Here is a 26,017-nt window from a genome sequence, read left to right on the forward strand (position 1 = left end):
CGTTGCCTTAGCTCAGCTCCAAAGTGCATGTGTGTGCTGGCTAGCTGGTTTTTGGCTCTCACAGAGGCTCTGGGAGGGTGTTTTTGGCTTCCAGAGAGCCTCGAGAGGGATTTGGGAGGGTGTTTTTACCCTCCCTCAGCTCCAGGGAAGCCTTTGGAGCCTGGGGAGGGTGAAACACGAGCCTACTGGGCCCACTAGAAGTTGGAAAACAGGCCATTTCCGGCCTCCGGAGAGTGGGGGAAGCTGGTAAGCCCTCTGCACGCACACGCATGCTCTTTCGGCACCTGAGGGAAAAAAGGTTCGCCATCACGGGTCTAGGACCTCCTGCCATTTGGGCCATTTCAAGCTAGCCTGCCTTTCCCGATAGGTTTGCTGCTGTTGCTAATTTCCTTTCCGGAGCAATCGCGAAGCTCTTTTCCCGTGGCAATGCCATGCGGGAGTTTTAAGCCGCCCTTCTCCCTGTTTTTCCGAGCGACCTGAAGATTACAGCCGTTGAACGTGTGAAGACCCTCTCCTCATTACGCTTCCTTTGCCCTTTTCATTTCTCCCCATTATTTTTTTTTTATCATTTTCCCAAAGCTGGACAACGGCCCGTGGAAGAGTTTGAATTGTGCCTTCCAGATGGAGACGTTACCGTCCACGGGGCCGTGGGAGCGACCGAGCTTCTAAATACAGCCAAGACAGGTGAGGCTGGGGGGGGGGGGAATTAAATCCTGGATTGCGGAAGCTGACTAGAGGACAGGAATGGAATAGAATAGAATAGAATAGAATAGAATTCTTTATTGGCCAAGTATTGCACACACAAGGAATTTGTCTTTGGTGCTTATGCTCTCGGTGTACATAAAAGAAAAAGATAGCTTCGACAAGAATCATGAGGTAAAAGACACTTAATGATTGTCATAGGGTTCAAATAAGCAATCAGCAAACAATATAAATCATAAGGATTTATACTTTATAAATTTATAGTTTAGGAAGGAAGGGAGATAAACAATAGAATGAAATAGAACAGAACTAAACTGAACAGAATTGAATTGGATTCTTTATTGGCCAAGTGTGATTGGACACACAAGGAATTTTCTTTAGTGCTTATGCTCTCAGTGTACATAAAAGAAAAGATAACTGTCAAGAATCATGAGGTAAAAAACACTTAATGATTGTCATAGGGTTCAAATAAGCAATCAGGAAACAATATAATTCATAAGGATTTATACTTTATAAATTTATAGTTTAGGAAGGAAGGGAAATAAACAATAGAATGAAATAGAACAGAACGAAACAGAACAGAACTGAATTATTTTATTGGCCAAGTGTGATTGGAGACACAAGGAATTTGTCTTTGGTGCTTATGCTCTCAGTGTACATAAAAGAAAAGATAGCTTCGACAAGAATCATGAGGTAAAAAACACTTAATGATTGTCATAGGGTTCAAATAAGCAATCAGCAAACAATATAAATCATAAGGATTTATACTTTATAAATTTATAGTTTAGGAAGGAAGGGAGATAAACAATAGAATGAAATAGAACAGAACTAAACTGAACAGAATTGAATTGGATTCTTTATTGGCCAAGTGTGATTGGACACACAAGGAATTTTCTTTAGTGCTTATGCTCTCAGTGTACATAAAAGAAAAGATAACTGTCAAGAATCATGAGGTAAAAAACACTTAATGATTGTCATAGGGTTCAAATAAGCAATCAGGAAACAATATAAATCATAAGGATTTATACTTTATAAATTTATAGTTTAGGAAGGAAGGGAGATAAACAATAGAATGAAATAGAACAGAACTAAACAGAACAGAATAGAATTATTTTATTGGCCAAGTGTGATTGGAGACGCAAGGAATTTGTCTTTGGTGCTTATGCTCTCAGTGTACATAAAAGAAAAGATAACTGTCAAGAATCATGAGGTAAAAAACACTTAATGATTGTCATAGGGTTCAAATAAGCAATCAGGAAACAATCGACATTAATATAAATAATAAGGATTTATATTTTATAAATTTATAGTTAAGGAAGGAAGGAAGGAAGGAAGGAAGGAAGGAAGGAAGGAAGGGAGATAAACAATAGAATGAAATAGAACAGAACTGAACAGAATTGAATTCTGTATTGGCCAAGTGTGATTGGACACACAAGGAATTAGTCTTTGGTGCCCATGCCCTCAGTGGACATAAAAGAAAATACACATTTGTCACGAATCATGAGGTACAACTCTTAATGATTGTCATAGCGGTCAAATAAGCAATGAAGAAACAATCAATATTAATACAAATCTAAAGGATACAAGCAACAAGTTACAGTCCTAAGTGGGAGGAAAATGGTGGTAGGAATGATGGGGGGAAAAACTAGTAGAAATAGAAGTGCAGATTTAGTAAATTGTCCGACAGTGTTGAGGGAATTATTTGTTTAGCAGAGTGATGGCATTTGGGAAAAAACTGTTCTTGCGGATGGGTGCGCATGTGTGTGAGGAAGGGAATGGGTGTGGCACATGTGCGCATGTTAGCATATGGGCACACCCCCTTTTGGCACGCGAATGAAAAAAGGTTCACCATCGCTGGGTTCACCCTTTCAACCTCTTGTTTGGTGCGTTTCTGCTCGACATGCCAAGATAGGAGCCAGCGAAAGGCGGCTGGGCCTCCCCTAATCCAGTTTGTCTCTTTTATGTGTTCCGCATGCTGCCCCCCTAGATGTGCCCTATATCCTGAAGCTGGAGTTTCATCCCCACACCACGTGTTGGCCTGGCCGGACTCTCTATTTGCTTGCCCCCACTTTTCCGGATAAGCAGCGTTGGGTGAATGCCCTGGAATCTACGGTGGCTGGAGGAAGGGTTTCCAGAGAGAAGGCAGAGGCTGATGCTGTAAGTAGAAGAAGGGAAGGGAGGGAGGGAGGGAAGGGAGGGTGGGAGGAAGGAGAAAGATGAAGATAGAAAAGGAAAGAGAAAAAAGGAGGAGGAAGGGGACAGGGAGAGAGAAAGAAAATAGGGAGAAGGAGAAAGAAGGGGAAAAGAAGGGGAAAGAGAGAAGGGGAGAGAAAGAAAAAAGGGAGAAGGAGAAAGAAGGGGAAAGGAAAGAGAAAGAGAGAAAGGGAGAGAGAAAGAAAATAGGGAGGAGAAGAAAGAAGGGGAAAAGAAAGAGAAAGAGAGAAAGGGAGAGAGAGAGAAAAAAAGGAGAAGGAGAAAGAAGGGGAAAGAGAGAAAAGGAGAGAGAAAGAAAATAGGGAGGAGAAGAAAGAAGGGGAAAAGAAAGAGAAACGGAGAGAGAGGAAAAAAAGGGAGAAGGAGAAAGAAGGGGAAAGGAAAGAGAAAGAAAGAAAGGGAGAGGGAAAGAAAAAAGGGAGAAGGAAAAAGAAGGGCAAAAGAAAGAGAAAGAGAAAGAAAAAAGGGAGAAGGAGAAAGAAGGGGAAAGGAAAGAGAGAAAGGGAGAGAGAGAAAAGGGAGAAGGAGAAAGAAGAGGAAAGAGAAAGAGAGAACGGGAGAGAGAAAGAAAAAAGGGAGAAGGAGAAAGAAGGGGAAAGGAAAGAGAAAGAAAAAGGGAGAAGGAGAAAGAAGGGGAAAGGAAAGAGGGAGAGAGAAAGAAAAAAGGAAGAAGGGAAAAGGAAAGAGAAAGGGAGAGAGAAAGAAAAAAGGAAGAAGGGGAAAGGAAAGAGGAAAAAGAAAGAGGGAGAGAGAAAGAAAAGAGGGTAAAGGAGAGAAAGGAAAGGAAGAAGGAGGGAAGGGGAAAACTAGAGGGAGAGATTGGGAGGAGAAAGAAAGGAAGGAAGGAGAAAGAGTGAAGGAAAAAAGAGGGAGAAACATGGAGAAAGGGAAGGAAGGAAAGAAGAGGGAGTGACGAAAAGAAAAGGAGAAAGAAAGGGGGAAAAGGAAGAGAGAGGGGAGAAAGAAAGGAAGGAGGGGAACAAAGAAAGAAAAATGTGGAATGGGTCAGTTGAAGAAATACAGGGGGAAAAAACCCAGATGATGCAAAAGTCTCCAGTCCCGGATCGCTGGGCCAGGAGCAATTTCTTAATCAAAAACCACTGGCTCAGATTCAGTTCGCCACTGATGACTTTAATCTCCGAAACCAAAAGAAGAACGAGAAGAAAAAAAAATACACTCAAGATTCCTGTCCCTGAATGCCTTGCTGCAGAAAAAGCTCCGTTGATTCGCCTTAAGTGCCCACTCACACATAAGAGCTCAGGCAGGTTTTAAAAAGAAATGTAATTATAGCCACTTGGATTACCTGCGATGGATCGCCTTGGAAAAAAAACACCAGGCATTTTTGGAAAGCCAGCAGTGCCTCTAATCCTTCTAGCAGGGCCCTTCGGTGCTCAACAGGCTTCATCAGAAAATTAGCTCCAGCATCTGTAGTTTGTACGTTCCGTCTCCGAATCACTAAAAACAGAAATAATTTCCAAAGGGCCTCCCAGGATACATCTGGAGAATTCCAACAGACCTTTGGTGCTTATTAACCCGGGTTAATAAAAGAAATGGAACTCCAGCTAGAAACGTAACAGGTTATTTCTTCACGCAGCAGAAATCAGATTGTGGGAACCAGCAAGGTATCTGGAAAACCTGATTTTTCCTAAGAGTAAAATAGCGTTATTTTTGTTTTAGAGCCAGGCTTAATAGCCTCCCTTCGGCACAGGTGTGATTAGACCCCAACAGCTAAGAATAGAATAGAAACATAGAAGACTGACAGCAGAAAAAGACCTCCTGGTCCATCTAGTCTGCCCTTATACTATTTCCTGTATTTTATCTTAGGATGGATATATGTTTATCCCAGGCGTGTTTCAATTCAGTGACTGTGGATTTACCAACCACATCTGCTGGAAGTTTGTTCCAAGGATCAGAATTAGAATTCAATAGAATTAAATAGAATTCTTTATTGGGCACACAAGGAATTTGTCTTGGGTGTAGATGCTCTCAGTGTACATAAAGGAAACATATGTTTGTCAAGCATCATGAGGTACAACACTTAATGATTGTTAAATAGGGTTAAATAAGGTCCAGGATTGATGTGTTTTTAATAGGAAAGTGAACCCAAGACCAAAGGGGTCCAAAGACGGGCTACAAAAACGGTGGAAGGTCTTAAGCATAAAACTTATCAGGAAAGACTTAATGAACTCAATCTGTATAGTCTGGAAGACAGAAGGGAAAGGGGGGACATGATCGAAACATTTAAATATGTTCAAGGGTTAAATAAGGTCCAGGAGGGAAGTGTTTTTAATAGGAAAGTGAACCCAAGAACAAGGGGGTCCAAAGACGGGCTACAAAAACGGTGGAAGGTCTTAAGCATAAAACGTATCAGGAAAGACTCAATGAACTCCATCTGCATAGTCTGGAAGACAGAAGGAAAAGGGGGGACACGATCGAAACATTTAAATATGTTAAAGGATTAAATAAGATTCAGGAGGGAAGTGTTTTTAATAGGAAAGTGAACCCAGGAACAAGGGGGCACAATCTGAGGTTAGTTGAAGCAACGTGAGAAAATATTATTTGACTGAAAGAGTAGTAGATGCTTGGAACAAACCTCCAGCAGACGTAGATGGTAAATCCACAGTAACTGAATTCAAACATGCCTGGGATAAACATAGATCCAGCCTAAGATAAAATACAGGAAATAGTATAAGGGCAGACTAGATGGACCAGGAGGTCTTTTTCTGCCGTCAATCTGCTATGTTTCTATGATTGTCATAAGGGTCAAATAAGCAACCAGGAAACAATATTAATAAAAATCTTAAGGATACAAGCAGCAAGTTACAGTCCTACAGTCACAAGTGGGAGGAAATGGGTGATAGGAACGATGAGAAAATAACAGTAGTAAGAGTAGTGCAGACTTAGTAAAAAGTTTGACAGTGTTGAGGGAATTATTTGTTTAGCAGAGTGATGGCGTTCGGGGGGGGAAACTGTTCTTGTGTCTAGTTGTCTTGGTGTTCGGTGCTTTGTAGCGGCGTTTTGAGGGTAGGAGTTAAAACAATTTATGTCCCTTCCTGCATAGAAACTCCTTGGAAATTCTCTCCTGAAGTTGGAAGGAGAAGACCGTTTGGACATCAACTGCACTTTACCCTTCAGCGATCAGGTAAGGGTTCTCCGGCTCCAACGCCCCTTAACGCCTGCGGCAACTAGACGGCCCTTTAAATTTTGAATTTAAATTTTGTGTTAAAAACGTTTTGCGTTTTCCTTTTGAGCCTCCTTTCTGTGCCTTTGATTGACGCACGGATGTGTCAATCCTGTTGGACAGGTGGTCCTGGTAGGCGCCGAGGAAGGACTTTACGCCCTGAATGTGCTAAAGAATTCCTTGACGCACGTCCCTGGCATTGGTGCTGTCTTTCAAATCCACCTCATCAAAGACCTCGAAAAGCTGCTCATGATCGCAGGTAAGGAAGTCGGAAAGGATGCCTTTATTATTATTATTATTATTATTATTATTATTATTATTATTATTATTATTATTATTATTATCTTAAGCATAAAACGTATCAGGAAAGACTTAATGAACTCAATCTGTATAGTCTGGAGGACAGAAGGAAAAGGGGGGACATGATCGAAACATTTAAATATGTTAAAGGGTTAAATAAGGTCCAGGAGGGAAGTGTTTTTAATAGGAAAGTGAACACAAGAACAAGGGGACACAATCTGAAGTTAGTTGGGGGAAAGATCAAAAGCAACATGAGAAAATATTATTTGACTGAAAGAGTTGTAGATCCTTGGAACAAACTTCCAGCAGACGTGGTTGGTAAATCCACAGTAACTGAATTTAAACATGCCTGGGATAAACATAGATCCATTGTAAGATAAAATACAGGAAATAGTATAAGGGCAGACTAGATGGACCATGAGGTCTTTTTCTACCGTCAGTCTTCTATGTTTCTTCTATTATTATTATTATTATTATTATTATTATTATTATTATTATTATTATTAATTAGATTTGTATGCCGCCCCTCTCCGTAGACTTGGGGCGGCTCACAACACAATAAAACAGTTCATAACAAATCTAATAATTTACAATTTAAAGTATTTTTTAAAAAACCATTATTAAGCAGACATACATATAAACATACCATACATAAATTGTATAGGCCCGGGGGAGATATCTCAGTTCCCCCATGCCTGACGACAAAGGTGGGTTTTGAGGAGTTTACAAAAGGCAAGGAGGGTAGGGGCAGTTCCAATCTCTGGGGGGAGCTGGTTCCAGAGAGTCGGGGCCGCCACAGAGAAGGCTCTTCCCCTGGGCCCTGCCAAGCGACATTGTTTTGTTGACGGGACCCGGAGAAGGCCCACTCTGTGGGACCTAATCGGTCGCTGGGATTCGTGCAGCAGAAGGCGGTCTCAGAGATATTCTGGTCTAATGCCATGAAGGGCTTTATAGGTCATAACCAACACCTTGAATTGTGACTGGAAATTGATCGGCAACCAATGCAGACTGCGGAGTGTTGGTGTAACATGGGCATACCTGGGGAAGCCCATGACTGCTCTCGCAGCTGCATTCTGCACGATCTGAAGTTTCCGAACACTTTTCAAAGGTAGCCCCATGTAGAGAGCGTTACAGTAGTCGAGCCTCGAGGTGATGAGGGCGTGAGTGACTGTGAGCAGTGAGTCCCCAGTCCAAATAGGGCCACAACTGGTGCAGCAGGCAGACCTGGGCAAACACCCCCCTCGCCACAGCCGAAAGATGTTTCTCTAATGTGAGCTGTGGATCGAGGAGGACGCCCAAGTTGCGGACCCTCTCCGAGGGGGTCAATAATTCCCCCCTCCCAGGGTTATGGACGGACGGACGGAATTGTCCTTGGGAGGCAAGACCCACAGCCACTCCGTCTTATCAGGGTTGAGTTTGAGTCTGTTGACACATATCCAGGCCCCAACAGCCTCCAGACACCGGCACGTCACTTTCACTGCTTCGTTGATACCTCTCTGCTCAGCTCTTCCACCCTCCTCCAAACTTCCCCAGTTGCTGCTCGAAATCGGGGTGAGCTTTTGAATCTTTGCACCTGCTTCCAGATCTAGCCTGAACCACGAGGGCTAGAAACTTGCTTTTTGCAAACACTGGGTCTTGAGACTCACGTCTGTTGGCTTTCCTGCAGTTCCAGGCAGTGATTTGATGGGTGTGTGTTTTTGTTGGCCTCAGAGGATTCTTTTTTTTTTAAAAAAAAAATTTTTTTATTGATTTTTATAATATAAAATACACACAACACAAAACAGTGCATGGTGAATTGTGCTCCTACCACCCGACAACGTACATACATTCAGTCCCTCCACCAAATGAGGGGGTACTAATTTATAATTTTTTACAACCAGGAACATCAACGTGTTTGCAAAGGGTAGAGTGATTCCAATTTGTTCTTTATAGCAGTGTTTCCCAACTTTGGCAACTTATTTTATTTATTTATTATTTATTTTATTTATTCTTTGTCCAATGCACAATACATATGGAAGAGAATAGACATTGAGTAATATATATAAGACGGAGTGGCTGTGGGTTTTGCCTCCCAAGGACAATTCCATCTGTCCGTCCATCACCCTGGGGGGGGAATTATTGACCCCCTCAGAGAGGGTCCGCAACTTGGGCGTCCTCCTCGATCCACAGCTCACATTAGAGAAACATCTCTCAGCTGTGGCGAGGGGGGCGTTTGCCCAGGTTCGCCTGGTGCACCAGTTGGGGCCCTATCTGGACCGGGACTCATTGCTCACAGTCACTCATGCCCTCATCACCTCGAGGTTCGACTACTGTAATGCTCTCTACATGGGGCTACCTTTGAAAAGTGTTCGGAAACTTCAGATCGTGCAGAATGCAGCTGCGAGAGCAGTCATGGGCTTACCCAGGTACGCCCATGTTTCACCATCACTCCACAGTCTGCATTGGCTGCCGATCAGTTTCCGGTCACAATTCAAAGTGTTGGTTATGACCTTTAAAGCCCTTCATGGCATTGGACCAGAATATCTCCGAGACCGCCTCCTGCCGCACGAATCCCAGCGACCGGTTAGGTCCCACAGAGTGGGCCTTCTCCGGGTCCCGTCAACTAAACAATGTCGGTTGGCGGGCCCCAGGGGAAGAGCCTTCTCTGTGGCGGCACCGGCCCTCTGGAACCAACTCCCCCTGGAGATCAGAACTGCCCCTACTCTTCCTGCCTTCCGTAAACTCCTTAAAACCCACCTTTGCCGTCAGGCATGGGGGAACTGAAACATCTTCCCCTGGGCATGTTTAATTTATATATGGTATGCTTGTGTGTATGTCTGTTAGTATATGGGGTCTTTTTAAATCTTTAATATTTTAAATTGTCAGATTATTTATGATTTGTTTCCACGTGTTGTGAGCCGCCCCGAGTCTTCGGAGAGGGGCGGCATACAAATCTAAGTAATAAATAAATAAATAAATATATAAAGATAATATGTAAAATAGAAGAGAAAATATATGAGAGGAAGAAAATATATATGATATATGAGATAAAGGAAAGACAATTGGACAGGGGACGAAAGGCACACCAGTGCACTTATGTACGCCCCTTACTGGCCTCTTAGGAACTTGGAGAGGTCAATCGTAGAGAGTCTAAGGGAGAAATGTTGGGGGTTAGGGGTTGACACTATGGAGTCCGGTAATGAGTTCCACACTTCGACAAATCGATAGTTAAAGTCATGTTTTTTACAGTCAAGTTTGGAGCGGTTAATATTCAGTTTGAATCTGTTGCGTGCTCTTGTGTTGTTGCGGTTGAAGCTGAAGTAGTCGTTGACCGGTAGGACGTTGCAGCATATGATCTTGTGGGCAATACTTAGATCGTGTTTTAGGTGCCGTAGTTCTAAACTTTCTAGACCCAGGATTGTTAGTCTATTTTCGTAGGGCATTCTGTTTCGAGTGGAGGAGTGAAGGGCTCTTCTGGTGAAATATCTTTGGACGTATTCAAGGGTGTTGATGTCCGAGATGTGGTATGGGTTCCAGACAGATGAGCTGTATTCGAGGATGGGTCTGGCATAAGTTTTGTAGGCTCTTGTCAGTAGTGTGAGATTGCCGGAGCAGAAGCTACGTAGGATCAGGTTAAGCGAATGCTGGCTGGGGAATTCTGGGAGTTGAAGTCCAGATATCTTCAAGTTGCCAAGGTTGGGAAACACTGCTTTAAAGCTTGGTCTCGAATTCTGCTAGCCATAAAACCTCTGACCCTGTCCCATCAGTTTTTCCACTCAATCATATTCATTTTAATTTCCATAATTTCAAATGGAATACATTCCACCATGTACCGATACCAATTTTGTAACGTCCATTTTGTTGCAGCCTTCCAACCTAAAACTATGACCGCTTGGCGCTTTCTATAGCTGCTTCTTTAATTTCTTCAAACTCACCCGTATTCCTCCTTGTTACTAATAATGCCATTTCCTTTGTAATCACCCATTTTATATTCAGCATCCCATTAATCTCATCTTGCCTCTCTTTCCAAAATTTCTGTACTACTGGACACTCCCAAAACATATGCATAAATAACCCTCTCTCCTGACATCCATGACAACAGAGTGCCTTATAAAATATGTATAAAATCCTGCATGGGATAGAAAAGGTGGATAGAGAAGAATTCTTTTCTCTCACACACAATACTAGGACGAGGGGGCCCTCCCTAAAGCTCACAGGTAAGAAAGGGAGGACAAATCAAGGGAAATATTTCTTCACCCAGAGGGTCCTTAGTTGATGGAATTCACCTCCAGAAGAGGTCATGACAGCTGTCAGCCTGGATAGCTTCAAGGCAGGATTAGACAGATTCATGGATGCCAAGGGTATCAGTAGTTATTGAAACGGATGTCCAAGTGCCACTTCTATGTTGGTTGAGGCAGGCAGGATTCCCTTGGGTGCCATTTGTTGGGGGTCAAGGGAAAGAGAGGGTTTTGCCTTCTCTTTCTGCTCAAGATCCCCATGGACAATTGTTGGGCCACTGGGTGACACAGAATGCTGGACTCGATGGGCTTTGGCCCGATTCAGCATGGCTCTTCTTATGTTCTTATGTTCTATATAACTGATGACCAACCTGTAAAGCGATTGGTTTGGGGTTGAAGGTTTACTTTCCGATGCCACGTTGAACATTTGGCCTGATTCAGCTTGGCTCTTCTTAGGTTCTTATGTTTTTAATTTAGGTCCCTACTACAGTTTATATTGTTTGTGTACTGAGTATCCTGCATGTTTTTCATAGAAAGTGAACACAAGAACAAGGGCCACAATCGAAGGTCAGTTGGGGGAAAGATCAGAAGCAGCATGAGAAAATATTATTTGACTGAAAGAGTAGTAGATCCTTGGAACAAACTTCCAGCAGATGTGGTTGGTAAATCCACAGTAACTGAATGCAAACATGCCTGGGATAAACATATATCCATCCCAAGATAAAATACAGGAAATAGTATAAGGGCAGACTAGATGGACCAGGAGGTCTTTTTCTACTGTCAATCTTCTATGTTTCTATGAATGAGGAAGGATGGGAAGAAGGAAGGAAAGAAAGAAAAGGAAGGAAGGAAGGTAATAAAATACAGGAAATAGTATAAAGGCAGACTAGATGGACCATGAGGTCTTTTTCTGCCGTCAATCTTCTATGTTTCTATGTTTCTATAGGTTACAATTTATGACGATGGTTATTTTACGATCATAATCAGGATTTACCACTTGTGGCTTTTGTGTACACAGAGCTTAAGCACCAGAGATGATGAGTCCCTTGTGTCTCCAATCAGCCTCGGCCACTAAAGGTTTCTCTCTCTCTCTCTCTCTCCATGACATGGTTTCCCCAGGAGACGAAAGGGCATTGTGCCTTGTGGACGTGAAAAAAGTGAAGCAGTCCCTCGCTCAGTCCCACCTCCCGGCTCAACCGGACGTCTCGCCCAATATTTTCGAGGCCGTGAAAGGCTGCCATCTTTTTGCGGCTGGCAAGGTGAGTGTCATAGCGAGGGCTCTGCGGGAAAACATTTTTGAGTTGTTCAAAGCTGAGTCAACCTTGAGCCAGTGGGGATTGAACTCCTGCCGGTTGGGAGAGTTAACTTGCAATACTGTACTGCTTTCTCACTATTGTACATGAAGGGAAGAGGGAGGAAGGAAGGCTGTCGTTTGCTTGAATCCGATCGCCCCAGTATTGCCGGATTTTCCCCCCAAACGATGCTTCCATTGTATTCCTTTTGCAGATCGACAACGGGTTGTGCATCTGCGCGGCCATGCCCAGCAAAGTCGTGGTGTTGCGTTACAACGAGAGCCTCAGCAAGTACTGCATCAGGAAGGTAAAAAGTGCCTTTTGGCTCCAGCAGATGCCTAAAATAATAATAATAATAATAATAATAATAATAATAATAATAATAATAATTTATTAGATTTGTATGCCGCCCCTCTCCAAAGACTCGGGGCGGCTCACAACAACGATAAAAACAATATTATACTGGCACAAATCTAATATAAAAAAAAACTAAAAACCCTATTATAATTAAAAACCAAACAGCACATACATACCAAACATAAATTATAAGAAGCCTGGGGGGAAATATCTGCAGTGAAAGCCTGGCAGAATCTCCCTCGCGTCAACTCGAATTGGACCACATCGCCTTCTCTTTAACCTGCCTGCAGCTTTGAACACCTACGTTAAGAGCAGGGTATCCAGCAAACCTGGAAAACAGGGAAATCGGGGAATTATCAGGGAAATCGGCGGTTCGGGAATTATCAATGAAATATCAGGGAATTATCAGGGAATTCATGAAAAAATCGGAATAAATTAAAGATTTCACGAACTCAATCTGTATAGCCTGGAGGACAGAAGGGAAAGGGGGGACACGATCAAAACATTTAAATAGGTTAAAGGGTTAAATAAGGTTCAGGAGGGAAGTGTTTTCAATAGGAAAGTGAACCCAAGAACAAGGGGGCACAATCTGAGGTTAGTTGGGGTAGAGATCTATCTATCTATCTATCTATCTATCTATCTATCTATCTATCTATCTAATCTTATTTTATCTATATATCTATATACAGTATCTATCTATCTATCTATCTATCTATCTATCTATCTATCTATCTATCTATATATATATATATATATATATAGTCACCCAATATATATATATATACATAGTCACCCAATCTATTTGCTACATTCAAAGCAAATCTCCACCCCCACACTACATGCTAAGAAGGAATGTCAGTTGCTAATATTCATTTGCAAAAACACAGAGATTGGAACTCCAGCCTGATGATGGTAAATGTGATTTTACCGAAACGTCGCATAGACATGCAAAACATTACACAGGGCAAAACCCGAACTCAGAACAATCTACATATATATATATATATATATATATATATAATCTATCTATCTTTCTCACTCACTCTCTCTTTCTCTCTCTCTCTCTCTCTGTCTGCTTGCCTGCCTGCCTAACCTACCTACCTACCTACCTATCTATCTATGTATTGGGTTTGTATGCCGCCCCTCTCCGAGTACTCGGGGCAGCTCACAACATAGCAAACAATATACAATGTACAAATCTAGAAATCCAATTAATTTCACTAGAAAAAACTGTAAAATTCTACTAACATTTAAAATCATTCCCATTCACACCGCAAAACATACTACAGTAATACCTCGTCTTACGAACCTAATTGGTTCCAGGGGGAGGTTCGTAAGGCGAAAGGTTCGTAAGGCGAAACATTGTTTCCCATAGGAAACAATGTAAAATGAATTAATCCATGCAGGGGGCAAAAAACCCACAAAAAACCGCTGCCGTCTGGCTGTCACCTTTTGAAACAGCCGGGGGGCTTCTCGGTGGCCTCCCGAACGCCGAACCCGGAAGTTCAGGTTTGGCGTTCGGGTTCAGGAGGACGCTGAGAAGCTCCCCGGCTGTTTCAAAAGACGACAGCCGGGCGGCGGGGCTTCTTGGCGGCCTCCCGAATGCCGAACCCGGAAGTTCAGCAAAAGTTCGGGTTCGGGAGGCCGCTGAGAAGCCCCGCTGCCCGGCTGTCACCTTTTGAAACAGCCGGGGGGCTTCTCGGCGGCCTCCCGAATGCCGAACCCGGAAGTTCGGGTTTGGCGTTCGGGTTCAGGAGGACGCTGAGAAGCCCCCCGGCTGTTTCAAAAAGCGACAGCCGGGCGGCAGGGCTTCTCGGCGGTGGCGGCGGCGGGTTCGTAAGACGGAAAACGTTCGTAAGAAGAGGCAAAAAAAATTTGAACTCCGGGTTCATATCTCATGTTGTTCGTATGTTGAGGGGTTCGTATCATGAGGTACCACTGTACATTTGTCGGCCAGGGGGCAAGGGTCTAATGGGTGGGGGCAGTGCAAATCTCTGGGGGAGCTGATTCTAGAGGGCCGGGGCTGCCACAGAGAAGGCTCTTCCCCCAGGCCCTGCCAAGCGACATTGTCTGCTCAACGGGACCTGGAGAAGGCCAACTCTGTGGGACCTAACAGGGCGCTGGGATTCATACCATAGGTATTCTGGCCCGTTATCATACCCGTAGGTATTCTGGCCCGTTGCCATGTAGGGCTTTGTAGGGCTTATGCCAGCTCCAGTGTGTACGAGCTGGCCAGCTAATTTTGGGCCGAACCAAGCTTGGACACGCTGTTGTTCTTTGCTCTCGCAGGAGATCGAAACCTCGGAGCCCTGCAGCTGTATCCATTTCACCAATTACAGCATCATCGTCGGGACCAATAAGTTTTACGAGATTGAGATGAAGCAGTACACCCTAGAAGGTAGGACATGGCTTCTCACTGGCCTGTTTTGAAGGGAGATCATTCCCAAGGCTGTTGGAGGGAGGGGCGATGGCAAGGCATCCATCCATCCAGTGGAGGGCTCCCCAAATTTTTACTACCATGCTGTGGGCGTGGCTTATGCAGTACGCCCTGCATTTTTCTTTCAACATCTTTCAGTGCAAATTGTGGGCTCTGAGGTGGAGCTCCATTTTCGCTCCCTCACTGCGTTCCCCTCTGTCTGGGCAGTAGCCCACCTCTTCGAGTCACAGCTGATCAAACTTGGGTCAGCAGGAAAAAAAGGTTTCGTCGGGGTGGAGACACAAGGAGATCACGAGAGAAGGGAGGGTCAGTTCAAAAGGCTAGGAAGGTACGTAGCAGAAAGGGAGAGAAAGCAATAGCGAAAAACTGCTTTATAGTGTTTCCCAACCCTCTAAGCCAGTGGTTCTCAACCTTTCTTTTTTTAAAATATATTTTTTATTATTTTTTTTTAAAAGACAAACAAAAACATACAACATTAAACACTCAAGGAGCTACCATTGCTCCGCTTGTCATAGAAGTCTAACTACTACAAAAAGCAAAAACCTAACTGTGGTCAGATCAATACAGAAATAGCACACATATATATTACATACTTGTTGAATTTAACTCTATATTCTTATGTCAATTAAATTTCTTTATCTATAAAATACTTATTCAAAAAATAGAATATAGTAAACAACACATCTAACTTTATCATACTATGAGCAAAAAGAGAAAAAAAAGAAAAGAAATTCTGTGTTTATGTTATTTTTAAACTGTTTCACTCTATCTTATAAAATTTCAAAATAATAAGTTCAAATAGTTCTAAATTCTTATTTCTTTAACTTTTAATACTATTTTTAAAGTTCCACCATTCGTATACTTTAGCCCATATGTTCTCAACCTTTCTAATTCCACGATCCTTTACTACAGTTCCTCCTGTTGTGGCGACCCCCAACCATAAGTCTAGGGCCAATTCTCCCAATAGAGCTTGAAGCTGATTGGCAGGAAGGTCAGAGGGACAACCCCATTGTAAACACCTGATTGGTCAGATTGTAAAAATATGTTCAAAGGCGCCAGAATAGAAGCTTTAGTTCCTAACACCAGGGGAAATTTGTCTTTTCTCGTGGTCTCAGGTGACCCTTGTGAAACGGTCGTTCGACCCCCAAAGGGGTCCCGACCCCCCAAGTTGAGAACCACTGCTCTAAGCGGTGTACAGAGTCAGTCTCTTGCCCCCAACAGTCTGGGTCCTCATTTTACTCACCTTGGAAGGATGGAAGGCTGAGTCAACCTTGAGCCTGTCGGGGTTGAACTCCTCGTAGTGGGAAGAGTTAGCTTGCAATACTCCTTTCTAACTACTGCAGTGATGGAGAGAGGAAGGAAGGAAGGAAGGAAGGAAGGAAGGAAGGAAGGAAGGAAGGAAAAGCAAAGCAACAGCAATTAGACTTGTATAGAGCTTCACAGTGCTTTCCAACCCTCTCTAAGGGGATAAAAGAGTCAGCCTCTTGCCTCCAACAATCTGGGTCCTCATTTTACTCACCTTGGATGGAAGCCTGTCGGGGTTGAACTCCCGGCAGTGGGCAGAATTAGCTTGCAATACTCTTTTCTAACTACTGCAGAGGGAGGGATAGGGAGAAAGGAGGGAGGGAGGGAAGGAAGGAAGAATAGAATAGAATAGAATAGAATTTTTATTGGCCAAGTGTGATTGGACACACAAGGAATTTGTCTTGGTGCATATGCTCTCAGCGTACATAAAATAAAATATACATTTGTCAATAATCATGTGGTACGACACTTAATGATTGTCATAGGGGTCAAATAAGCAATGAAGAAGCAATATTAATAAAAATCTTAGGATATAAGCAACAAGTGACAGTCATACAGTCAACATGGGAGGCAATGGGTGATAGGAATGATGAGAAAAACTAGTAGAATAGAAGTGCAGATTTAGTAGAAAGTCTGACAGTGTTGAGGGAATTATTTGTTTAGTACAGTGATGGCGTTCGGGAAAAACCTGTTCTTGTGTCTAGTTGTCTTGGTGTGCAGTACTCTGTAGCGACGTTTTGAGGGTAGGAGTTGAAACAGTTTGTGTCCAGGATGCGAGGGGTCAGTAAATATTTTCCCCGCCCTCTTTTTGACTCGTGCAGTATGCGGGTCCTCAATGGAAGGCAGGTTGGCAGCAATTGTTTTTTCTGCAGGCAGGCAGGCAGGAAGGAAGGAAGATAGGAAGGAAGGAAGATAGGAAGGAAGGAAGGAAAATAGGAAGGAAGGAAGGAAGATAGGAAGGAAGATAGGAAGGAAGGAAGGAAGGAAGGAAGGAAGGAAGGAAGGAAGAGCAAAGCAATAACACTTAAGTGTTTTCTAGCCCTCTCTAAGCCTCTTGCCCCCAACAATCTGGGTCCTCCTTTAACCGACCTCGGCAGGATGGAAGGCTGAGTCAACCTTGAGCCAATCAAGATCGAACTGCTGGCAGCAAGCAGAGTTAGCCTGCAATACTGCAGTCTGACCACTGTGCTCTCTGGTGTAGCATTCCAGGCCACGCCCTGCTTTTGCTAAAACTGAAATACTTCTTTCACTAAAACTGAAATACGTCGTTGCAGAATTCCTGGATAAGAACGACCACACCTTGGCATCCGCTGTATTTGCATCCTCCAACAATAGCTTCCCAATCAACATCATCCAGGTGAACCCGGCAGGGCAGAGGGAGGAGTATCTGCTTTGCTTCCATGGTAAGTTGGGTGGGAAGGGGGAGCTGGTAAATTGGACTATAGAGAATGGAATGCCATTTATTTAGTGGAATTTGTGCGGGTCGCCCAGAAAGTAATGCACCCCATTTTTTTCCTTCAACAATTATTTATTGAACACAACGAAACTTACACACAAGAAGGAACAATGTTTCTTCTACACTCTCTATTTTTCTACATCATCTCCGTCCCGTTCTTTGGCCTTCCTCCAGCGAGACACAAGGGCATGGATACCCTGTCGGTACCACTCCTTGGTCTTCTGGTCACGAAGCTGTTTCTGCATTGTAATACCGAACAAATTAATAATAATAATTTATTGGATTTGTATGCCGCCCTTCTCCGCAGACTCGGGGCGGCTAACAACAATAATAAACACAACATGTACAATCCAATAATAAAAACAACTAAAAACCCCTATTATAAAACCACACATACACACAAACATACCAGGCATAACTTGTAATGGCCTAGGGGGAAGGAATATCTCAACTCCCCCATGCCTGGCGGTATAAATGAGTCTTGAGTGGTTTACGAAAGACAGGGAGGGTGGGGGCAATTCTAATCTCCGGGGGGAGTTGGTTCCAGAGGGCCGGGGCCGCCACAGAGAAGGCTCTTCCCCTGGGGCCCGCCAAACGACATTGTTTAGTCGACGGGACCCGGAGAAGGCCAACTCTGTGGGACCTTATCGGTCGCTGGGATTCATGCGGTAGCAGGCGGTTCCGGAGGTAATCTTGCTGGTTTATTAAGGGCAATTTGATTTCTGGACTCTGGGCAAACTGTGACAGTATTTCTTTCTTTCCTAAATATCCCACTTCTACTATTATTATTATTATTATTATTATTATTATTATTAATTATTATTATTATTTTGCAGAATTTGGCACCTTTGTAGACTCCTACGGAAGGCGCAGTCGCTCAGATGACCTGAAATGGAGCCGCCTACCTTTGGCGTTTGGTGGGTATCGCGCGCAGCGCATTGTTGGTATTGTTTTGAATTGCGGAGGGTTGGAAAATTACTCCAGGAAAACACAGAACCTTTGATTGATTGACCAATTTGATTTCTGTGCCACCCTTCTCAACAGACTCCGGCTGGCTTAGAACAGGAATAAATACAAAATACAAAGCATGTAAAAAATCTAATATTTTAAAATTCTAAAAAAACCCTCCATTTTCGCTGATCTTTATTAAGTCTATGTTCAGTCGGACTGAGTGTGAATGATTGTGTAGCAGATCAGTTTTTATAACAATGTACAATATTTTAAATTAGTTTTTTAAAGTTTTTAACTTTAGATTTGTATTTATATTATATTGCTGTTCTGTTGTGAGCCGCCCCAAGTCTTCGGAGAGGGGCGGCATACAAATATAATAATAATAATAATAACAACAATAATAACAATAATAACAACAACAACATACTCAGCTGCTGCAAAAAGATCGCACAGACTGACTACAAGCATAGACATGATGCTGTGGCACAGATGATCCACTGGAACTTGTGCCGGAATTACCATTTCCCAGTGGCAAAGAACTGGTGGGATCTTAAGCCCGAAAAAGTGGTCGAAAATGAGCAAGCAAAACTACTGTGGGACTTCCGACTTCAGACTGACCGAATTCTGAAGCATAACACACCAGACATTGTGATCGTGGAGAAAAAGAAAGTATGGATCATCGGCATCGCAATCCCAGGAGACAGCAGAATTGAGGAGAAGCAGCTAGAGAAATTAGTGAAAGATCTAAAAATCGAGCTGCAACGACTCTGGCATAAGCCAGTGAAAGTGGTCCCAGTGGTCCTTGGCACGCTGGGCACAGGGCCAAAGGATCTCAGCGGACATTTGAAAACCATCGGAATTGACAAAATCTCCATCTGTCAATTGCAAAAGGCCGCTTTACTGGCATCGGCAAACATAATTCACCACTACATCACACAGTCCTAGGTGCTTGGGAAGCGCCCGACTGGTGATGAAATACGAAATCCAGCATAGTGATCTCATTTGCTGTGTTGTACTGACATTATTATTATTATTATTATTATTATTATTATTATTATTATTATTATTATTATTATTATTATTATTATTATTATGCCAGCAGGCCTGAGTGATAATTCCGCTCCAACCATTAGTACAAATGGGAGATGAGTGATCGTTTTTATATTGGGTTTTATCTCCTTTCTAATGTTTTAATAGCAGTCTACTTTTACTTGTCTGTTTTGTCCATTTTTATTCCTGTAAACTGCCCTGAGTCCGCGAGGAAATGGGCGGCCTATAAATCTAACAAATCAATCAATCAATCAGGGCAGTAGGATGTAAGTCAGTTTTTCTCAGCTTCAGACATTTTTAAGATTTAACTTGGATTTGTCCCCATTGACTTTCTCTCTCTCTCTCTCTCTCTCTCTCTCTCTGGGCACGGCTACAGCCTATCGGGAACCGTACCTGTTTGTAACCCACTTCAACTCCCTGGAGGTGATAGAAATTCAAGCACGCGCCTCTCTCGGGTAAATTTCATTTAATTTAATCCCTCAAACAATTCCCTCAACACTGTCAGACGTTTTACTAAGTCTCCACTTCCATTTCTAGTAGTTTTTTCTTATCATTCCTATCATCCTTTTCCTCCCACTTAGGACTGTAGGACTGTAACTTGTTGCTTGTATCCTAAGATATTTATTAATATTGATTGTTTCCTCATTGCTTATTTGACCCCCTATGACAATCATTAAGTGTTGTACCACAAGATTCTTGACAAATCTATATTTTCTTTTATGTACAGGGTTAACCCTGTACACTGAGAGTATATGCACCAAGACAAATTCCTTCTGTGTCCAATCACACTTGGCCAATAAAGAATTCTATTCTACTCTACTCTACTCTACTCTACTCTACTATACTATACTATACTATACTATACTATACTATACTCTTTTATTCTATTCTATTCTATTCTATTCTAGTATTTTAGGTACACTGAGAGCATCTGCACCAAGACAAATTCCTTGTGTGTCCAATCACACTTGACCAATAAAGAATTCTATTCTATTCTACTCTACTATTCTATTCTATTCTAGTATTTTAGGTACACTGAGAGCATCTGCACCAAGACAAATTCCTTGTGTGTCCAATCACACTTGGCCAATAAAGAATTCTATTCTATTCTATTCTACTCTACTATTCTATTCTATTCTAGTATTTTAGGTACACTGAGAGCATATGCACCAAGACAAATTCCTTGTGTGTCCAATCACACTTGGCCAATAAAGAATTCTACTCTACTCTATTCTATTCTAGTATTTTAGGTACACTGAGAGCATATGCACCAAGACAAATTCCTTGTGTGTCCAATCACACTTGGCCAATAAAGAATTCTATTCTATTCTATTCTACTCTACTATTCTATTCTATTCTAGTATTTTAGGTACACTGAGAGCATATGCACCAAGACAAATTCCTTGTGTGTCCAATCACACTTGGCCAATAAAGAATTCTACTCTACTCTACTCTATTCTATTCTAGTATTTTAGGTACACTGAGAGCATATGCACCAAGACAAATTCCTTGTGTGTCCAATCACACTTGGCCAATAAAGAATTCTATTCTATTCTAATTTGACTTCTATGTCGCCCAATCCCAATGGGACTCAGCCATGATCTTTGGGGGATCCCAAGCGCCCGATGACCCCCTCCTAAGCCTTTGAGAAAATACTTCCACCCCATCTAAAGAGTGTCTTTTTTCTCTCAGCATCCCGGCCCGAGCCCACCTGGACATCCCGAGCCCTCGTTACCTGGGCCCGGCAATCTCCTCCGGAGCCATTTACCTGGCCTCTTCCTACCAGGACAAACTGAGAGTCATTTGCTGCAAAGGGAATTTGGTGAAAGAATCCAACAACGAGCATCACCGGGGCTCCTCGACCACCCGAAGGTAGGAGGAAGCGACGTTCCAGCTTCGAGGGTAGAATCCGGGATGCTTTCTATTTTATTTTTGTTTTATTTATTTATTTAGAGTTTAAAGGGACCTTGCAGGTCATCAAGTCCAACCCCCACCCGTTCAAGCAGGAAGCCCTACACCCCCCCCAACCAATTTCCTTTTCAATGTGTCAATAAATAAAGTATAAAATAAAGTAAAATAGCTTTAGTAAAATAGAATGCATTTTGTAAACAAAACTATCTATAAATTGAAAACAAAATTCACAAAAACAAGGGGGGGGGGTCTGCCTTTTATAATCAAAATAAAGCAATATGCATAGGTTTTTGTAGTTCAATTTTCATATCATTGTGTGCAGAAATGTTCAGACTACTTTCCAAGTGAAAAAGGTTTCCAAATTGACCAAACATAAGCACTTCAAATGAAGAGTTTTCTGTCCGGGTCAGGGTGACCCAGGAACAGACCAAGTGTATAGTGTTTTTGAACAGCACAGCAGGGTTAAAAAAATGGAGCTTTTTTGGTGCCCAGGGAAAAAAACTTCAGAAAAAAAGTTGCCCAGAAGCGGGCAAAAAAAATTATTCGTCTCAAAAGCCAAAACGGGTGCTAGAACTTGATTCGGGGTGGAATTCCACTGTCTATTCTATTGGCCAGGTGGTCCCAGAGGTTGGGACGGGAAGGGGGGCACCATCTTTTGGTAAGGTTTGCCTTTTTCAATTCTCCAGCAGGCACAAACAATACTGGTTGTGCCACAAGTCGCCGTCTTAACCGGATGTTTTCCGTCCCCTTGTTTTGTTTGTTTGTTTGACCGGCAGCAGCCCAAACAAGAGAGGCCCGCCCACGTACAACGAGCACATAACCAAGCGGGTAGCGTCGAGCCCGGGACCCCCCGAAGGCCCCAGCCACCCTCGCGAGCCAAGCACACCGCACCGCTACCGAGAAGGGAGGACGGAGCTACGGAGGGACAAATCTCCCGGACGTCCCCTGGAGAGGGAGAAATCTCCCGGAAGGGTGCTTAGCACCCGTCGAGAAAGGTCTCCGGGGAGACTATTTGAAGAGAGCAGCAGGGGACGGATACAAGTAGGGGGAGCCCGGACTCCCCTCGCCCAGGTCAACAAGGTAGGCCACGATGGGGGGCACCATTACGATCACCACCACAAACCTCTTCCCCCCCCCAACTTGTGAAAGAAAAACAGCATTCTCCTATTGAAGAAAATGAGAGCCAGTTTGGTATAGTGGCTAAGGCAGCAGTGTAGAAACCAGGTGACGGTGAGTTCTAGTTCCATCTTAGACGTGGAAGTCAGCTTGGTGGCTTTCGGCCAATCACCAGGAGACGACAAGTTCTAGAGTTGGCTTAGGCATGAGAGCCTGCTAGATGACTTTGAGCCAATCACTAGGAGACTGTGAGTTCTAGTTCCCCCTTAGACATGAAAGCCAGCTGCTTCACTTTGGGCCAATCACTGGGAATCTGTGAGTTCTAGTTCCCCCTTAGATATGGAAGTCAGCTGCTTCACTTTGGGCCAATCACTGGCACTGGGAGACTGTGAGTTCTAGTTCCACCTTAGATATGGAAGTCAGCTGCTTCACTTTGGACCAATCACTAGGAGACTGTGAGTTCTAATTCCACCTTAGACATGGAAGTCAGCTGCTTCACTTTGGGCCAATCACTGGGAGACTGTGAGTTCTAGTTCCGACTTAGTCATAGAAGTCAGCTGCTTCACTTTGGACCAGTCACTAGGAGACTGTGAGTTCTAGTTCCACCTTAGATATGGAAGTCAGCTGCTTCACTTTGGACCAATCACTAGGAGACGGTGAGTTCTAGTTCCCCCTTAGACATAGAAGTCAGCTGCATCATTTTGGGCCAATCCCTAGGAGACGGTGAGTTCTAGTTCCCCCTTAGATATGGAAGTCAGCTGCTTCACTTTGGGCCAATCACCAGGAGACTGAGTTCTAGTTCCCCCTTAGACATGGAAATCAGCTGCATCACTTTGGACCAATCACTAGGAGACTGTGAGTTCTAGTTTCACCTTAGACATGGAAATCAGCTGCATAATTTTGGGCCAATCACTAGGAGACTGTGAGTTCTAGTTCCGCCTTAGACATGGAAGTCAGCTGGGGGACTTTGGGCCAATCACGTTTCAACGAGCTTTCACTCGTCATCTTCAGGCTGGTGGTTTTTGGATTTGTGTGCATGCGCCGGGGGGGGGCATTGCATTATGGGTGTGGGAGGAGAGAGACCAACCTGTGGGGCTCCATCGTTAATTCTGGACGTTTGCAAACAGGGTCACCCCCCTTCCCGAATTTAATGTGTCTTTCTCTCCCCCGCCTTCTCCTCAACAGGTCTGGGACCAATCTTCAGTATAAACGTCACATCCCTCAACCCGAAACTCCAAGGAAGAACACAAAAACTATCCAGAATTAGGTGCACCATCCATTCCCTCCACCCCCCCACCACCACCTCACAAGTCACCCCGACGGGCGCAAATTCATCCCGACAACAGCGCTTCGATCCAGGAGGATTGGATTTCGTCGCGAGAGTCAACTCGCGCCTCAGTGGGACTTTCCTCTCCTGCCCTGGGGTGGGGTGTCTCCTTTTCCTCCCCCACCCCGATCTATCTCGGTCCTTTGGGGAGGGGTTTCGGGGAGGGTCACTTTATATTATCACTGCTCCTTTCAAAGCAGTTCCTCGGTTTTTCTATTTTGTTTTTACCCGTCGATCGTCCGACGGGGATCGGGGCTTCTTGCCCAAGACTGAGAAATAACACAACGATGTGGCTGTCCGGTTTATTTTTGGGGGGGCGGGGGGGAAGCCTTGTGTAACCAGCAACGGTCCGGTGTCTGCTCCCCAATGTTCCCTCTCTTCCACTGCAGAGAGCTCGAGCAAAATCTCTCGGGCGACAGAGCCAATCCGTTGCTTCCCAGAATATATATAGATATATATATACATAGATAGCGATAGATATTTTCCTTTGGGATTTTGACCTGTTCCGAAATCCAAATTGAACACGACACAAAAAGAAAACTGAGCTGTCGGCGCAGCTCCGCCCATTCTGCAGGGAAGAAATGTTCTTTTTTTAACGTTTGTCCCCGCCCGTCGGTGAAATCTGCCCACTGGTCTCTTGCCCGCCGCATCAAAAGGATCCCGGGGAGGGGGGTCCCAACTGCCCCATTCACACAAACACACACACAAAGATACACGCACACACACACTAACGCACAGAGCCAGGCCTTCCCCCTCCCCCAGGTTTCCCGCATGGCGATTTCCCCGCATGCTTCCTGCGCCGCCGCCATCTTAACCGCAGCCTCCTTTTTTTTTCAGTTGCTTTGCTTGATATTGTATAGCTCGTAGTTTTTCCCGCGTTCCGATCCCTGAGGCCTTTTTTTCTTCGAGACGATGCTGCAACTGAGAACCATCCTTTGTGGACCTGGAGGGGGGAGGAAGGGAGAGAGGGGGGACGGCGACAGAAACGGGCACCGAAGGAGGAAAATGGGACGGTTTCTTGAGACCACCGTTGCAACTGAGCCCACCGAGGCGGGGCGGATCTCCCCCAGCCCCCCCGAAGCCATCACCAGGATCTGGGCTACCCACCGAACAAACACAAGGCCTGCCTATCAGAGGAGACACTGCCTTTATCCCCCCAGTGGGGGAACGAAAAGAGCAAGACGAACCCGCGGCCAAAAAAAAGTAGCGAGGAAAAGTCACCGCAAAGGGGCGGGGTGCTTCTGCGCCATCCAGAGCAAAGCCCCCTCCTCGCTTTTGGGGAAAGGATATGCGGGCGACCAACCAACCAGTGTGTGGCTCTTCCTTCCGCCACCACAGTCCCCCGTCTGGCTTCTCATCCTTGGTTCCCCGACACCGTGATGAACCGCGCGGTTTGCTTTTGCTGTTTTTTTAAAAACCCGCGTGCCTCCGCAGGTTCTTTCGGGCACCAGCCTCCTCCTTCCCAGTGCTGCCCTACGGAGAGGCCCCGCCATCTTCTCCCGCTTCATCCGTGCCCTTCGGGTTGGGAGGGGGAGGCTGTTGTGGAGAAACAGGGTCAGGACGCTTATATTCTCCAGCGGTTTGTCAGGAAACATCGCAAGGATTTTCCCGTCTCTTGGAAGTCCCCGAGAGAGCTCTTTTAAAGGTCTTTGCATCTCCTGGGGACAAGAAAAACAACAACAATCCACTCCTACTGATTTACTACTACTACTACTACTACTCCTTAATAATGAATAATCCCACATTACCTGAAAACTCGGCTTCTCGAGTCCTCAAAAAAAAAAAGTATATATCGCGTGTCTCTGTTTGTGAAAAAAATGCTTCCCGCTATAGAAATAGCTTCCGAACACTTGTACATATTTACAAGAAACTTTATATTCGTAAAAAAGAAAGAGAAAAAAAAGAGGAATCGAATCAGTTTCTACTTTTTTATTGTAAAAGCGTGCAGTTTTTATTTGGGGTTTTTTTGGTTATCATTTTGGTCCCCCCCAACCTGACTAGACCTTTTGGAAATTTTAAAAGGGGTCTCCGGCTCCCCCAAACACCGTCCTCCTACCCTTTATAATCTGGCAGGTTCCCGCCAGTGAATTATTTATTTTTATTTATTAACTAATCGGATTTGTATGCCAACTCCTCCAGCCCTCTTGACAAGCCGCAGCTAGGTAGGAAGATAAAACGAAGGCCTTTAGGTGTGACCACCC

General features: G+C 44.0%; 1 protein-coding gene across 1 annotated transcript in view; it reads left to right on the forward strand.

Moving 5' to 3' along the window:
• The window catches only part of CIT (citron rho-interacting serine/threonine kinase), a 157,267-nt gene extending 131,540 nt beyond the window's left edge, over positions 1-25,727 (forward strand). The window contains 13 exon segments of the mRNA XM_070763102.1: positions 580-684; positions 2,690-2,859; positions 5,978-6,058; positions 6,221-6,356; positions 11,734-11,873; positions 12,121-12,213; positions 14,553-14,661; positions 17,280-17,408; positions 18,298-18,378; positions 19,839-19,917; positions 21,155-21,334; positions 22,150-22,453; positions 23,675-25,727. Coding sequence (XP_070619203.1) covers positions 580-684; positions 2,690-2,859; positions 5,978-6,058; positions 6,221-6,356; positions 11,734-11,873; positions 12,121-12,213; positions 14,553-14,661; positions 17,280-17,408; positions 18,298-18,378; positions 19,839-19,917; positions 21,155-21,334; positions 22,150-22,453; positions 23,675-23,698 — 1,631 coding nt within the window. The 3' untranslated portion in view covers positions 23,699-25,727.
• The last annotated feature ends 290 nt before the right edge of the window (positions 25,728-26,017 follow it).

This window comes from Erythrolamprus reginae, chromosome 10 (genome assembly GCF_031021105.1).
Source record: "Erythrolamprus reginae isolate rEryReg1 chromosome 10, rEryReg1.hap1, whole genome shotgun sequence".
NCBI classification, from domain to species: domain Eukaryota; kingdom Metazoa; phylum Chordata; class Lepidosauria; order Squamata; family Dipsadidae; genus Erythrolamprus; species Erythrolamprus reginae.